The sequence below is a fragment of the Mesoplodon densirostris genome, chromosome 6, assembly GCF_025265405.1.
Source record: "Mesoplodon densirostris isolate mMesDen1 chromosome 6, mMesDen1 primary haplotype, whole genome shotgun sequence".
NCBI classification, from domain to species: domain Eukaryota; kingdom Metazoa; phylum Chordata; class Mammalia; order Artiodactyla; family Ziphiidae; genus Mesoplodon; species Mesoplodon densirostris.
The window spans coordinates 127912267-127926436 of NC_082666.1; the positions used below are offsets into that span (position 1 = coordinate 127912267).

At 46.2% G+C, this 14170-nt stretch overlaps 1 protein-coding gene across 1 annotated transcript; it reads left to right on the forward strand.

The window, feature by feature from the left end:
* The first annotated feature begins 3275 nt into the window (after window positions 1-3275).
* LOC132492556 (L-threonine 3-dehydrogenase, mitochondrial) lies at window positions 3276-13414 on the forward strand. The gene is made up of 8 exons (XM_060102199.1): window positions 3276-3459; window positions 5045-5087; window positions 5945-6015; window positions 7803-7952; window positions 8041-8213; window positions 9686-9776; window positions 12200-12469; window positions 13275-13414. The coding sequence occupies exons 1-8, from the start codon at window positions 3276-3278 to the stop codon at window positions 13412-13414; spliced, it is 1122 nt and encodes a 373-aa protein (XP_059958182.1).
* The last annotated feature ends 756 nt before the right edge of the window (window positions 13415-14170 follow it).

Here is a 14170-nt window from a genome sequence, read left to right on the forward strand (position 1 = left end):
TTTTAAATGAACTCATTCATAGGTTAAATGTTTCTCAGTTTTGCTGTCTACTACAGCAAACATTGTTAGATAGACCCCACTTAAAAGTTCTCTGTAGTCCCCAATTTTTAAGAGTGTAAAAGAGTCCAGAGACCAGAAAATTTGAGAGCTGCTGCCTTAAAAGTATAAAATTGAGTTTGACAGTGGCAAGATAATAATCTTGACTTGAAAAAGCTTCATGCGGGAGACGGTTGGAGGGTTTTTGGTTTTGTCTTTAATGTACATGCATTGTTCATCAAAGCAATCCCATTATAGGGACAGTAGAGCTGCTCGACGGTTAGGAACTGGGTTCCCTGAGAGGGGTGGTGCTTGCCATGGTTAAATGCTGTAATTCAGAAAGACATTCACAGGCCTCTGGCCTGTCATGAGCATCAGATGTTAACTAGTAATAGTTGTGGAATAAGAACCAACTCAAGCATGAATTGTCCACATTGTTAAACTAAAATACTTTACATTCAATTAAGAATTTGTACCTCCTTCATGCTTTCTCCTTCTGGGGAAAGAGAAGATGAACTGAGTTATATGTATTTCACATCCCTGTTTCACGTCTTCAGAGTTTACCTTTTCCCAGACTCCAGTGTCTTCAACCTTTAAAAGAAAAAAAAAAAAAACCCCAAACTTCTTCACCTGTGGCCATCACTACTTTGCTTTTGGGAACTGAGAATTGTCTTTGAGTTTCAGATGTTCTGGTAAACCTGGCTGCTTCTTGGCTTCCTCGCCACACTCTTGAACTTGCTGAAATAACTGACTTTAAGAATCAAAGTTCTTACCTGGTCTCGGGTGTCAGCAGTGGCTGCAAAGATGGTTTGAAGGGATGATGGAAGAAAAGCTTGGGTCTCTCCTATAGTGACCTCCCTTCCAATCCGGAGATGCGCCATCAGAAGGTTGTCTTCTGCTTGTTTGGGAAAGTTAGCTGGGATGCAGGGCCTCAGGACCTTGGCAGGGCTCCATCTCAGGCTGGGGATCTGATGGGCCAAGCCCCTGACCCTACAGAAGCCATCGGGGCTCTGCTCACCTTATTTCGGTGTCCTAAAGAACAAGACCTCTGTGGCTAACAAAAGGGTGTCCAAGCATAGGGTTTCAGCAGATTGTATTGCCCTTTTGTTTTCTATAATCTGGATTTTAGGGATTGCAGGAAAGCTTCTGATACCTCTGGCAGTTTTAACTTAGAATTACTGTTACCTACTCAAGGCACTGGGCTGAGTGTGATGCCAGGCTAAGTTCAGATCCTAAATGGGAAATGTCTCCAAGTGTGGCTTACTTTTTCTTGTTTTATAATGCAAAATATAAGATGGTTGAGATCTGGCCACTTCTTTGTGAGGGGGTTGGGCACTGGGGTCGCTCTGAAGGCTCATCCGCCAGTGCTGTTGGAAATCTGACAGCTGACGGACGTGGAGGCCACGGGCAGTGTGCAGAGTGCAAAGGCCTGAGCTTTGGGGGCAGGAAGGTCGCTGTTAGAACTGAGCAGCTCTGATCTGCTCTTGTTACATGTTTGCCTGGGTAAAGCTGATGAGGAAGGGGGGCTGGACTGCAATAATATATACATGATCTGGGAACAGAGGAGAAAATGGCTTTTCTAAATGATCCTTGAGTTGGCAGTGAAACAGAAGTTAGTCACAGCTTACTCAGTATTGCTGGGGGCCTTTTTACCTTAACTATCTGCTTTTCTAGTCTGGTTCATCCTAAAGGTAACATCTGAGTTAGCACGAGAGTCACAGGGCTCTGTGTTATTTATCAGGGGACCTGTTTGCACCTCGATGGTACGTGGACAGATGATTACAGTTGTGAAGATCTGAGGCCTTTGCGGGGATCCATGGTGTTCCTGGCGTGGACGGCTCTGTACCCAGTAACCTCTACTGTGACTTTAGATCCCAGTTGATGTCAGCACGGTGTGGCTCCAGTTCTAAATCTCGGCCAGTCTTTGTTTGCCTGCACTTTGCACCAGTGACGTTTATCCCCTTTTTGCAGGGCTGGGCTCACAGGGCTGGGCTCACAGGGCTGGGCTCACAGGACCGGCTCTTGACTGGCTCCCTGTCTGCGCCATCAGCAGTCTCTTTAGTTCGATTCATGAATCCAGAACATGGCTTTGCTCGTGAGCTGGCGATCTTAGTGTTAGTTGTGGTTAAAGGGTTTGTGGTTTTTTGTGTTTTTTTAAAGAACCCCATCCGTGCCTTCTTTCCCTTGTTCTTTTTTTTTTTTTTTTAGATGTTGGGGATAGGAGTTTATTAATTAATTTATTTATTTTTGCTGTGTTGGGTCTTCATTTCTGTGTGAGGGCTTTCTCTAGTTGTGGCAAGCGGGGGCGACTCTTCATCACGGTGCGCGGGCCTCTCACTATCGCGGCCTCTCTTGTTGCGGAGCACAGGCTCCAGACGTGCAGGCTCAGTAGTTGTGGCTCACGGGCCTAGTTGCTCCGCAGCATGTGGGATCCTCCCAGACCAGGGCTCGAACCCGTGTCCCCTGCATTAGCAGGCAGATTCTCAACCACTGCGCCACCAGGGAAGCCTAGGGTTTGTGTTTTGAGGGGTCGGGAGGGTAAGCAGTTACATACTGAACTCTGCTTCTTTTGTTTTTTTTTTTAATTTTATTGACATATAGTTGATTTACAGTGTTGTGTTAATTTCTGCTATACAGCAAAGTGACTCAGTTATACAGATATATATATATTCTTTTTCATATTCTTTTCCATTATGATTTGTCACAGGATATTGAATATAGTTCCCCGTGCTATACAGTAGGACCTTGTTCTTTGTCCATCCTATATATAATAGTTTGCCTCTGCTAATCCCAAACTCCCATTCCTTCCCTCCCCTACCCAGCCTCCCCCCTTGGCAACTATTGATACAAGTCTGTTCTCTATACCTGTGAGTCTGTTTTGTTTGGTAGATATGTTGATTAGTATCGTATTTTAGATTCCACATATAAATGATATGTGGTATTTGTCTTTGTCTAGCTTACTTCGCTTAGTATGATACTCTCTAGGTCCATCCATGTTGCTGCAAATGGCATTATTTCATTCTTTTTGATGGTTGAGTAATATTCCGGTGTGTGTGTGTGTGTGTGTGTGTGTGTGTGTGTGTGTACACACACACCACATCTTCTATATCCATATTCATCTGTTGATGGACTCTTAGGCTCCGTGTCTTGGCTAGTATAAATAGTGCTGCAGTGAACATTGGGGCACATGTATCTTTTCTCAACTCTGTTCCTTTGGTGTTACAGTGTCTGCAGAGATCATGCCGGTCGTTTGGATGCTGCGGCGGGTTGCCAGCCGGGTGCTGCAGAGACCGGCCTGTGGCTGCCAGGCTCCTGTCCTGCCCAGCCGGTTTCTGGGCACCTCCCCTCAGCAGATTCCAGCGGATGCCAACTTCCACTCTACCTCGTTCTCTGAAGCAGACCAACCGCGCGTTTTAATTACAGGTTGGGTTTTTTTCTTTTTTCCACATTTGTGGCTTTGTTATTTTCTTTGTGTGGCGGTGTATTTGTTTTTGGAATGTCTAACATGCCGCCAGGTAACACTTATTCATCAGAAACTCCCTTTTCCACTCCTGGCTCCCTCCGAAATAGCACAAGGCCCCTGTCCTTATTTTGCCGCTGTTGCCAGGGCTTGGTTTCCTTGCCCAAATCTTTTATTGTCTGAAGGGAGGACCTGGGAACCTGAAGAGGACCAAAATGCTGCTGTGGGACTCAGTTCCCCTTTCCTGCGAGGAATGGCCTGGGAGCCAAGGCGTGTGGATAGAACGTGGCCTCTGGAATCAGGCGCATCTTTCCTTGGCCAAGCTTCTCAGGCCAGGCAGTTCCTGCACATTTGTATGGAAGAGATAGCCAGGGCCTGCCCAGGGCCCGAGGGACGCCTCACCATCACCTCTTGACACTTGCAGCTCATTGTCCACGGACTGGCTTGCTGACCCCTCTCCCCTCGCAGCCACCCAACACCTGGTCCTGGTTCTGTATCTGCTCACTGAAAACTTGACTGTCCACAAGTCCTTCCAGCTGACTCAGGCCCCCCTCTGATTTGACTGACATGTTTTATTGTCCCCTGTTTGCCAGAGTTTCATCCCTTGGCTTCACGTCCTTATCCTTCTTACATTCCTCAGTGTGTGTGTGTGTTTCTTTCACCGGCACCTCCTCCTCCTCCTCCTCTCCTGCTGTAACTGGGTTTCAAGTGAGGCCGGTTCCCTCTGCGCTTCCCCCCGACTCTCCCAGCTTCTTGTCTGTGTGTTGTTTTATCCCCTCCTCCCTGCACCAACAGAGCATCTTCCAGGGCCCAGCGTTACCGTCAGTGGGCTGGTTTCAGTCCCATGTTAACACACGCTTACAGGAAATCCCAGTGTCCGTATCTTCCTGCCTCTTACTTTCTCCCAGATGGAATTTAGGGTTGTATTCCCCTAAAGGTGCTCCCAGACCCCCAGCTCTCCCGTTTCCATCAATGGCATTTGTAAGCGTCCAAATTAAGATGCTGTAATACTCATCTTTAATGTTCTTAGCCGCTCCTTGCCCATCCAGATATCTGCCCCTTTTTTCAGGTGACTTCTTGGCTTGTCCCTTCTTTCTTTCTCCCCTCATATTCCTCTCCAGGTCTAATGGAAGCAGGGTGCTTTGGATAATCCCAGCAGAGGTTGATATCAAACTATTATATCTAGCTTTGAGTGTTCTGATACCCGTAGCAGATAATTTTCACAGGCCATCAAATAACAAAGGCAAAGCCGGTAGTGAATTCCTGACCAGGAGGTGGTCCTGCTCTTCTGTGATTGTGCTCTTACCTGTACCCTGGCTTCCCCTCAGCCACTCTGTGCTGGAGAGCACTTTTGTCTCTGGAACTAATCTTACCTGGACCCGATCTCTGTCCTAGCTCCGAGGAGGTAATTCAGTTCTATCAGGCCAACCTGGGGCTTTACCTAGTTAGCTAAGAGTGCCAGTAGAGTTTTATTCTATTATTACATACTGGGAATAATTGAATTGGTTAGATTTAGATTAAAGATTCACTTTTTTCTTCCTTATCCAGGGGGTCTTGGCCAGCTTGGAGTAGGGCTTGCTAGCCTTTTGAGGTAAGAGCTCGCAAAGTTTAAATTTAAATTCTGAGTTTTTCAGGGCTTGTCTTTGGCCCCATTGAACCGTTGAATCTTTTCTCTCCCCTCTTGCTTACTTTAAGATATCGTATGTAAATGACCGTTTGGGATGCATTTCATTGTGCCTCTTCAAATCACAGACATTGTTTCAGGTCCTCGACTCAGCATCCCCCAAGCTGGTCCCTCGCCCTCTGCCTTTCCTAGGTTAGGCAAAGTAAGACCTGTCTCCCAGTAAATCACTTGGTTTTCAGGTGTTTGGGGGCAGAGGGAAGTACTGTATGTGTAGAAACTGAAAAGGAACAGTGTGGGATTTGGAGAGTGGGATAAAAGGATAAGAGGGGAAGGCTTCCCCGGTGGCGCAGCGGTTGAGAGTCTGCCTGCCGATGCAGGGGACACGGGTTTGTGCCCCGGTCCGGGAAGATCCCACGTGCCGTGGAGCGGCTGGGCCCGTGAGCCATGGCCGCTGAGCCTGCGCGTCCGGAGCCTGTGCTCCACAACGGGAGAGGCCACAACAGTGAGAGGCCCGCATACTGCCAAAAAAAAAAAAAGGGTAAGAGGAGAGAAGAATGGGGAGGGAAATGGAAAAACTCAGGGGCACTGGGAAGAAACAGGTGACGGATACCGGGATGATAATGGGCTGAGGTAGAAGCAGGAGGTGCCGCCCTAAGTGTGGCTGCAACTGCAGGGCCGTGAGTTGAGGACGAAGAGGGAAGAAAGGTGTGAGGAGGAGGGATTTGGAGGCTGATGGGACATGACAGTTCCTGTTGGAAAGCCTGTTTTCATAGCACCTGTTATGCCCTCAGTGTACCAACTCGCGTGTTTGATTTTCCCTTTAGGAAACGATTTGGGAAGGACAACGTGATTCTGTCTGACATTCGGAAGCCCCCTGAGCACGTCTTCCTTAGTGGTAAGAGGCTCACAGAGCAGGTAGAGAGGCAGCTCCCAGCATCAGTGTCACCGCTCATAACCAGGCTTGTGAATTAAAGAAAGAGGAGTATTTGAGGCACAGCTGTGCCACTTAAAAATGTTTCATGGTTTTGTCCTCATAAGTTCTATAAAACGGCTATGGGGGCTTCCCTGGTGGCGCAGTGGTTGAGAGTCCGCCTGTCGATGCAGGGGACATGGGTTCGTGCCCCGGTCTGGGAAGATCCCACATGCTGCGGAGCGGCTGGGCCCGTGAGCCATGTCCGTTGAGCCTGCGCGTCCGGAGCCTGTGCTCCGCAACGGGGAGAGGCCACAAGAGTGAGAGGCCCGCGTACCGCAAAAAAAAAAAAAAAAAAAAAAAAAAAAAAAAAACGCCTACGGTACAGCTACTGCTTGTTCAAGGGACCCAAGGACAGGAGAGTCCTTCAGACTTTGACATGAAATTGTGGAATAGTATCTTTGGATATTATTGGGAGCAGTATCTGTGGAATAAAACTGATTCCTATCTTTCAGAGTTTTTAGTGAACTTTGCTCAGAGAGAAAGCAAACAAAGATCAAGTTCTGAAATGAGGAAAAGGAACTTTAAATTTTGGAGAAATTAATCCTCGTATTTCAACGTGGACTTGTTCTTAAACTACTGTGCACACACACAGACCCCAGACTCCTCTGGTCAGGTTGTCTACAGCTCAAAGGTGTTCTTATAGTTCTAGTCCTTCCTGGTTCTGTGTCAACCTTTTGCTGTTTACCGTGGGGAAGAGTGGTAGTTTGCTGAAAGTGGGGGAAATTGGCACAAAATCGGCTCTACCTCTAGCCTAACCAGGTGTGGCGAACTCTTCATTTATACTTCTTTTATACCGTGGTGGGTTTTTTGTTTTTGTAAACCCATCTCTCTATTCCTTTAAAATATGCAACTTTTTTTTTTTTTTTTGGCTGCACCGTGTGGCATGCGGATCTTCCCCAACCAGGGATCGAACCCGTGCCCCCTGCACTGGAAGCGCAGAGTCTTAACCGCTGGACCACCAGGGAAGTCCTAAACTGTGCAACATTTTTTTTTTAAAGGGAATGCTATTTATTTATTTATTTTGGCTGTGTTGGCTCTTCGTTTCTGTGCGAGGGCTTTCTCTAGTTGTGGTGAGCGGGGGCCACTCTTCATCACGGTGCGCAGGCCTCTCACTGTCGCGGCCTCTCTTGTTGCGGAGCACAAGCTCCAGACGCGCAGGCTCAGTAGTTGTGGCTCACAGGCCTAGTTGATCCGCGGCCTGTGGGATCTTCCCAGGCCAGGTCTCGAACCCATGTCCCCTGCATCGGCAGGCGGATTCTCAACCACTGCGCCACCAGGGAAGCCCTATGCAACTTTTAAGCAGGGTGCAATCTCTGTGTGCCTATAGGTTTGACCACTCAAGCCAGTTGCCTGGTCATTACTCCGGTTCTTAATTTTATTCTGTTTGATACTGGCAAGCTACTTAACCTCTCTATGCCTCAGTTTCCTCATCAACAAAATATCCGCCTCGAAGGCTGTGAGAGTTAAATATACAGAAAGCCCTTAGAACAGCACCCGGCAGGTGTATGTCCTGTGTAAGCATTAGCTGCTGTCAGCCGTGGGGTGGCTGGGATTTATTATCCTCCATAAGGAAAATGCTGGTGAGCGTCCAAGTTGTTGCTACCAAGTCGGTACCAATGGAATTCAAAGTCCGTGGGCGAGGGGGAAAGACCGGTTGGACTTTTCAAGCCCAGACTTCTTTTACTTCCTGGTTCCACTGCTCCTTGCAGGCCCGTTTATTTATTCCGACATCCTGGACTACAAGAATCTGCGGGAGATCGTGGTGAACAACCGTGTCACGTGGCTGTTTCATTACAGCGCCCTGCTCAGTGCAGTGGGAGAAGCAAACGTGTCCCTGGCCAGAGCTGTGAACATCACTGGTGAGTCTCTGGATCTTGCCCCAGATGACCCAGATTTCCCAGTTCTTTGGGAAGAGGTTTCCCAGTTGACGACGTCGGCTCGTTTCAGGGCTGCACAATGTCCTGGACGTTGCCAAGGAGCACGGTCTGCGACTGTTTGTGCCAAGCACCATCGGGGCGTTTGGACCTACTTCTCCGCGGAACCCAACCCCTGATCTCTGTATCCAGAGACCCAGGACTATCTACGGGGTGTCCAAGGTCCACGCGGAGCTCATGGGCGAGGTAAGCATCACTTGGCAAGATGACTCTGTGTTTCCTTTTCTATTTCTGCCTCAAACACCTGCTGGTTCAGCCTTGGAGGGGACTCTCTCCCTCCCTTAATCTCTGCCTCCAGAAATGCTCGGGGACTGAGTGTGTTTGCCAAGTGGTCAGTAGTGACAGCTCCAGAGGAATCCTCAGTCCTGTGCTAACGCAACACTTCGTACACGCCCCTCGAATGGCACCCCGTCTTTCGTTTGCTGCCCACCTTATTTGTACTGCACTGTTCTTTCAGGTCCCCGATATTGGTAGTTATCAGAGGTAATTTTAAAATAACCTCAGACATCTTTTTGGTTTTATTTATTTATTTATTTATTTATTTATTTATTTTTACAACTTTATTGGAGTATAATTGCTTCACAATGGTGTATTAGTTTCTGCTTTATAACAAAGTGAATCAGTTATACATATACATATGTTCCCATATCCCTTCCCTCTTGCGTCTCCCTCCCTCCCACCCTCCCTATCCCAGCCCTCCAGGCGGTCACAAAGCACCGAGCTGATCTCCCTGTGCTATGCGGCTGCTTCCCACTAGCTATCTACCTTACGTTTGGTAGTGTATATATGTCCGTGCCTCTCTCTCGCTTTGTCACAGCTTACCCTTCCCCCTCCCCATATCCTCAAGTCCATTCTCAAATAGGTCTGTGTCTTTATTCCTGTTTTACTGCTAGGTTCTTCATGACATTTTTTTTTCTTAAATTCCATATATATGTTTTAGCATATGGTATTTGTCTTTCTCTTTCTGACTTACTTCATTCTGTATGACAGACTCTTGGTTTTATTTTTTAATATGCTTTGTCTTTCTAACTCTATAGCACATTTTAGCTGGTTTCTGATCCTTCATCTGCTATATCACAGTCACCATCTTTCCCTATACTCTTCCCAGCACTGCACCACAGGACAGGCTTGTGGAGATTTGCTCAGGACTATGTGCATGGTCTCCCTTCCAAAGAAAGGCTGGAAATCCTTACTCTCAGCTGATCTGTTATTTACAGTGTTATCTAGTGATGTTATCACCAGAATGATGATTCTTTGAAGATAAAAACTTCAGGGTTATTTGTTAAAAAGAAATGAGTGACTCTTAGCAATTCTAGAGCCTTCATTTCCTTGAGGAGGATTTATTTTTTTATTTTTTATTTTTCACTTAAAAAATATTTATTTGGCTGCGCGGGATCTTCATCGCAACATGCAGGATCATTTTTTTTTTTTTTTTTTTTTTTTGCAGCGTGTGGGATCTAGTTCCCTGACCAGGGATTGAACCTGTGCCCCCTGCATTGGGAGCACAGAGTCTTAGCCACTGGACCACCAGGGAAGTTCTAGGAGGATTTTAATATGACTGTATGGGATGAAGTTTCAGGAAAAGGCTGTTATTTCTTTGCATTGCTCTACCTGATTTAAAAGATTCTTTTTAAAGGAAGTTTTCTCTTTTTTTGTAGTATTATTATTACCGGTATGGGTTAGACTTCCGATGCCTGAGATATCCTGGAATCATTTCTGCTGACTCCCAACCTGGAGGAGGAACGACGGGTAAGTGTTATTTTTTATTTCTTTTTTTAAGTAAGATAAGCTTTCTAATGGCCGGGCAAAGTGGAGATGGATCTGTCGTCTTTTTAGTCGTATGCTGACCGGAGTTTTTGCATCCTTTCTGGGAAGTGCATCTGAGAAGCTCATTGAACCCCCCTACTGAATTAAACTTAAACTCATGCCAATGCTGTAAGTCCAGTGGGATTGGCCACCCACAGTGCCGGAGTCAAACTGACATTCGCGTTTGTTACCCACAACGTAGGAAGACATCAAATGAGAAATCACCTCTTGGGAATTCCCCTGCGGTCCAGTGGTTAGGGCTCGGCACTTTCGCTGCTGTGGGCCTGGGATCAATCCCTGGTCGGGGAACTAAGGTCCCACAAGCCGCGTGGTGCGGCCAGAAAAGAAAAGCCTCTTTCTTTGAATATACCTTTGTTTCTTCATACAGAGAGTTCTATTAAAATGGACTCTGCATATTTAGAAAGAACATAGCATTGCTCCCGCTGCTCTTGTTATTGTGCTTATTGCTGTTTATCCAAATTGTCTTAGTTTTTATTTCAGAAAAGCTTGCCCCAAAATGAGAGTGTGTTACTGCTCATCTCTAGTGCAGTTGGTTACTTGCCTGTTTAGGAGCCTGTATTATTCGTTGGTGAGTGGAGGACCAGGCCTGGTTAACTTCATTTTTTTCTTTTTTCTTTTACCAAGGAATAATTTACAATATTATATAAGTTTCAGGTGTACAACATAGCGATTCACAGTTTTTAAAGGTTGTATTCCATTTATAGTTATAAAATATTGGTTATATTCCCTTGTCTGTACAATGTATCCTTGTAGCTTATTTGGTTTCTGCATAGTAGTTTGTACCTCTTAATCCCCTACCTCTATCTTACCCCTCCCCACTTCCCTCTCCCTACTGGTAACCACTAGTCTGTTCTCTGTGTCTGGGAGTCTGTTTCTTTTCTGTTATATTCACTAGTTTGTTTATGTTTTAGATCCCACATATAAGTGATATCATATATTTGTTTTTCTCTGACTTGTTTCACTAAGCAAAATACCTTCCAAGTTCATCCATGTTGTTGCATATGGCAAAATTTCATTCCTTTTTATGAGTGAGTAGTATTTCATTGTGTGTGTGTATATATATATATATATATATATATATATATATATATATATATATATATATATATATATGCCACATCTTCTTTATCCATTCATCTGTCGATGGACACTTAGGTTGCTTCCATGTCCTGGCTACTGTAAATGGTGCTGCAAGGGACGTTGGGCTGCGTGTATCTTTTCGAATTGGTGTTTTTGTTTTCTTCGAATATGGACCCAGGTCATATGGTGGTTCTATTTTTAGTTTTTTGAGGACCCTCCCTACTGTTTCCACACTGTTGTCATTATTCACTTTGGACTTGAGCATGCGTCATATTCAGTAACTCCCACATTAGACATCCCTCCCATATGAGGGCTTCTGAGATACAATGTAAAAGATACTTGACAAAATCCAAGGGGTTTTTTACTGTAGATTTGTAGTATTGTCTGAAGTCCGAGAGGGTTGCGCCTCCAGCTTCGTTCTTTTTCCTCGGGATTGCTTTGGCAATTCTGAGTCTCTAGTGGCTCCATATAACTTTTAGGATTATTTCTTCTAGTTCTGTGAAAAGTGTCGTGGGTAATTTGATAGGGATCGCATCAAATCCGTAGAGTGCTTTGGGTAGTGTGTCCATTTTAACAATACTAATTCTTCCAGTCCAAGAGCATGGGAAATCTTCCCATTTCTTTGAATATCTTCAATTAAAATTTGAGGGATTTTAAAAGAGACTTTGGTTTTGGTTACTTTAAAAAATGTTGCCTTAATGTGGTGCATCGCCAAGTATGCACTAGGAACCCCTGGGAATCCTTGAGACCCTTTCAAGGGGTCCAGGAGGTCAAAACAATTTTCCTATCAGTACTAAGATGTTATTTGCCCTTTTCACTCTGCTTTACAAGTACACAGTGGAGTTTTTCAGAGGCTACATGATGTGTGTAGCACAGTGGACTGAACACAGAAGCAGAGATTCCCGCTGTCGCCCATTAAGACAGTAGAGAGGTTTTCAAAATGTAAAACACGCTGTTCTTCTCACTAAATTTTCTCTTGTTTGGAAAATGTGTTCTTTTTCACATAAAATATTATACATGTGAACGTGTGGGTTTATTATGGTCATTTTAAAATGCAGAAATATTTTTTTTTAATTCTCAGTTGATATCTGATATAGTAGATGTTGCTACAGCTCACCTTAATAAAACCTCTTTGGGGACCCTCAGTGATTTGTAAGCACATAAAGAGGTCCTGAGACTAAGACATCTGAGAACCACTGCCTTAATGCAAGAGGCTCAGTCACCATTTTGTTATGAGAAGACCCACAGACCAGGTTCTCTTTCAGACTACGCGGTCCAGATTTTCCATGACGCTGTCAAGAATGGCAGGTTTGAGTGCAACCTGAAGCCCAGCACGAGGCTCCCGATGATGTACATTGATGACTGCCTCCGGGCCACCCTGGAGGTCATGGAGGCCCCGGCAGAGTCCCTCTCCATGAGGACTTACAATGTCAATGCCATGAGCTTCACCCCTGCGGAGCTGGCCCAGGAGGTTCTCAAGCACGTTCCAGAATTCCAGATCACCTACAACGTGGATCCCGTCCGACAGGCCATAGGTTGGTACCCCATTGCAGAACCCCTCAAAGCCAAAATTAAGCTTCAGTCCGCCCCACAAGTCCTTGAGAACATAAACGGAGGAGGATAAGGAGAGCTCAGCACCTTCCCAAGGGGCCCGACACCTTCTGGAGAAGGAGCTGCTGTTGCACCAGAGCCAGCAGATGCTGCGGTTTGGGGAAATGATGTCTAAAGTGGGTGGGCTAGAACCATCCAAATAAACAGCTTGTCGGCACTTCACCATTTGCCAGTTTAAACGTAAAACAAGCAGGTGTAGTATGAGAGCAGCCCTGGGTTCTCAAAGGCTGTGACTGTGCCCCTGTGTGAGTGTCATCTGAGCATAGCAGCCCCACCTGACAAGTCTGCATGAGACTTTCCTCCGAGGTGATGGACTTCTAATCTAAGAAGGTGGTTGTGTGTGTGCCCGTAATAGCTGCTCTGCTCTACTCAGCTCAAGGGGGGATTTCAAATAGGACGTTTCTTTCGTGGATGATAATCCTTTATTTAAAATGTTCTAGAGGGCTTCCCTGGTGGCGCAGTGGTTGGGAGTCCGCCTGCCGATTCAGGGGACTCGGGTTCGTGCCCCGGTCCGGGAAGATCCCACGTGCTGCGGAGCGGCTGGGCCCGTGAGCCATGGCCGCTGAGCCTGCACGTCTGGAGCCTGTGCTCCGCAACGGGAGAGGCCACAACAGTGAGAGGCCTGCGTACCCACCAAAAAATAACAAATAAATAAAATAAAATGTTCTAGACCTTTTTGCAAATCTAGAGCCTGAATAACTTAAGCTCCTCTTCCATATCTTGTCCTAGCCGATAGTTGGCCAATGAACTTTGACGATAGCAACGCCCGGAAGGACTGGGGGTGGAAGCACGATTTCGACCTCCCGGAGCTGGTGACGACGATGCTGAACTTCCACGGTTCCGAGCGCAGAGTGGCCCAGGCTAACTGAAGGGGCCGGAGGGAGAGCTCGTGAGTCCTGGGCGGCTGTCCAGGGAAAGTCAGAACAACCCCGAGGTTCCAGACCCCGAGGAATCCAGATGATGCAGAGTTGAAGGACCAACTGGATGGAGTTTTCGAAGCTCGTATGGAACTGCCAGATGGAGAACTGACTTGGTTTTAGCATTTTCTCAATGCTGTAGGTTTGGTGGCAGGACCTCTGGAGTTTTGCTGTCTGCCTAACCTTGTCCAGACACACGAATCACAGAATGAAGACTTAAGTCATAATAGTTTTCCATCTTCTTAGTTAAGATGAAGCAACCATTTCCGAGAAGGGAGAAGTATGTGATGTTTGTATTAAATTAAACTTAAATATCGCTCCTAAGACTCCATTATTCTCTTGACTGAGACCGAAGATTACATTTTAAAGACTATCAAAGATAATCTCCCAATTTAAAAGAATTCTTTACTATCCCATCAGAACATAAAAAATGCCTCACGTATTAATCCCATGTTCACAGCGTTCAAGAGATTGATTGATTGTTGATTGATGATTGATTTTTGGCTGTGTTGGGTCTTCGTCGCTGCGCGCGGGCTTTCTCTAGTTGTGGCGAGCGGGGGCTACTCTTCGTTGTGGTGCACAGGCTTCTCCTTGCGGTGGCTTCTCTTGTTGCGGAGCACAGGCTCTAGGTGCACGGGCTCAGTAGTTGTGGTTCGCGGGCTCTAGAGCGCAGGCTCAGTAGTTGTGGCACACGGGCTTAGTTGCTCC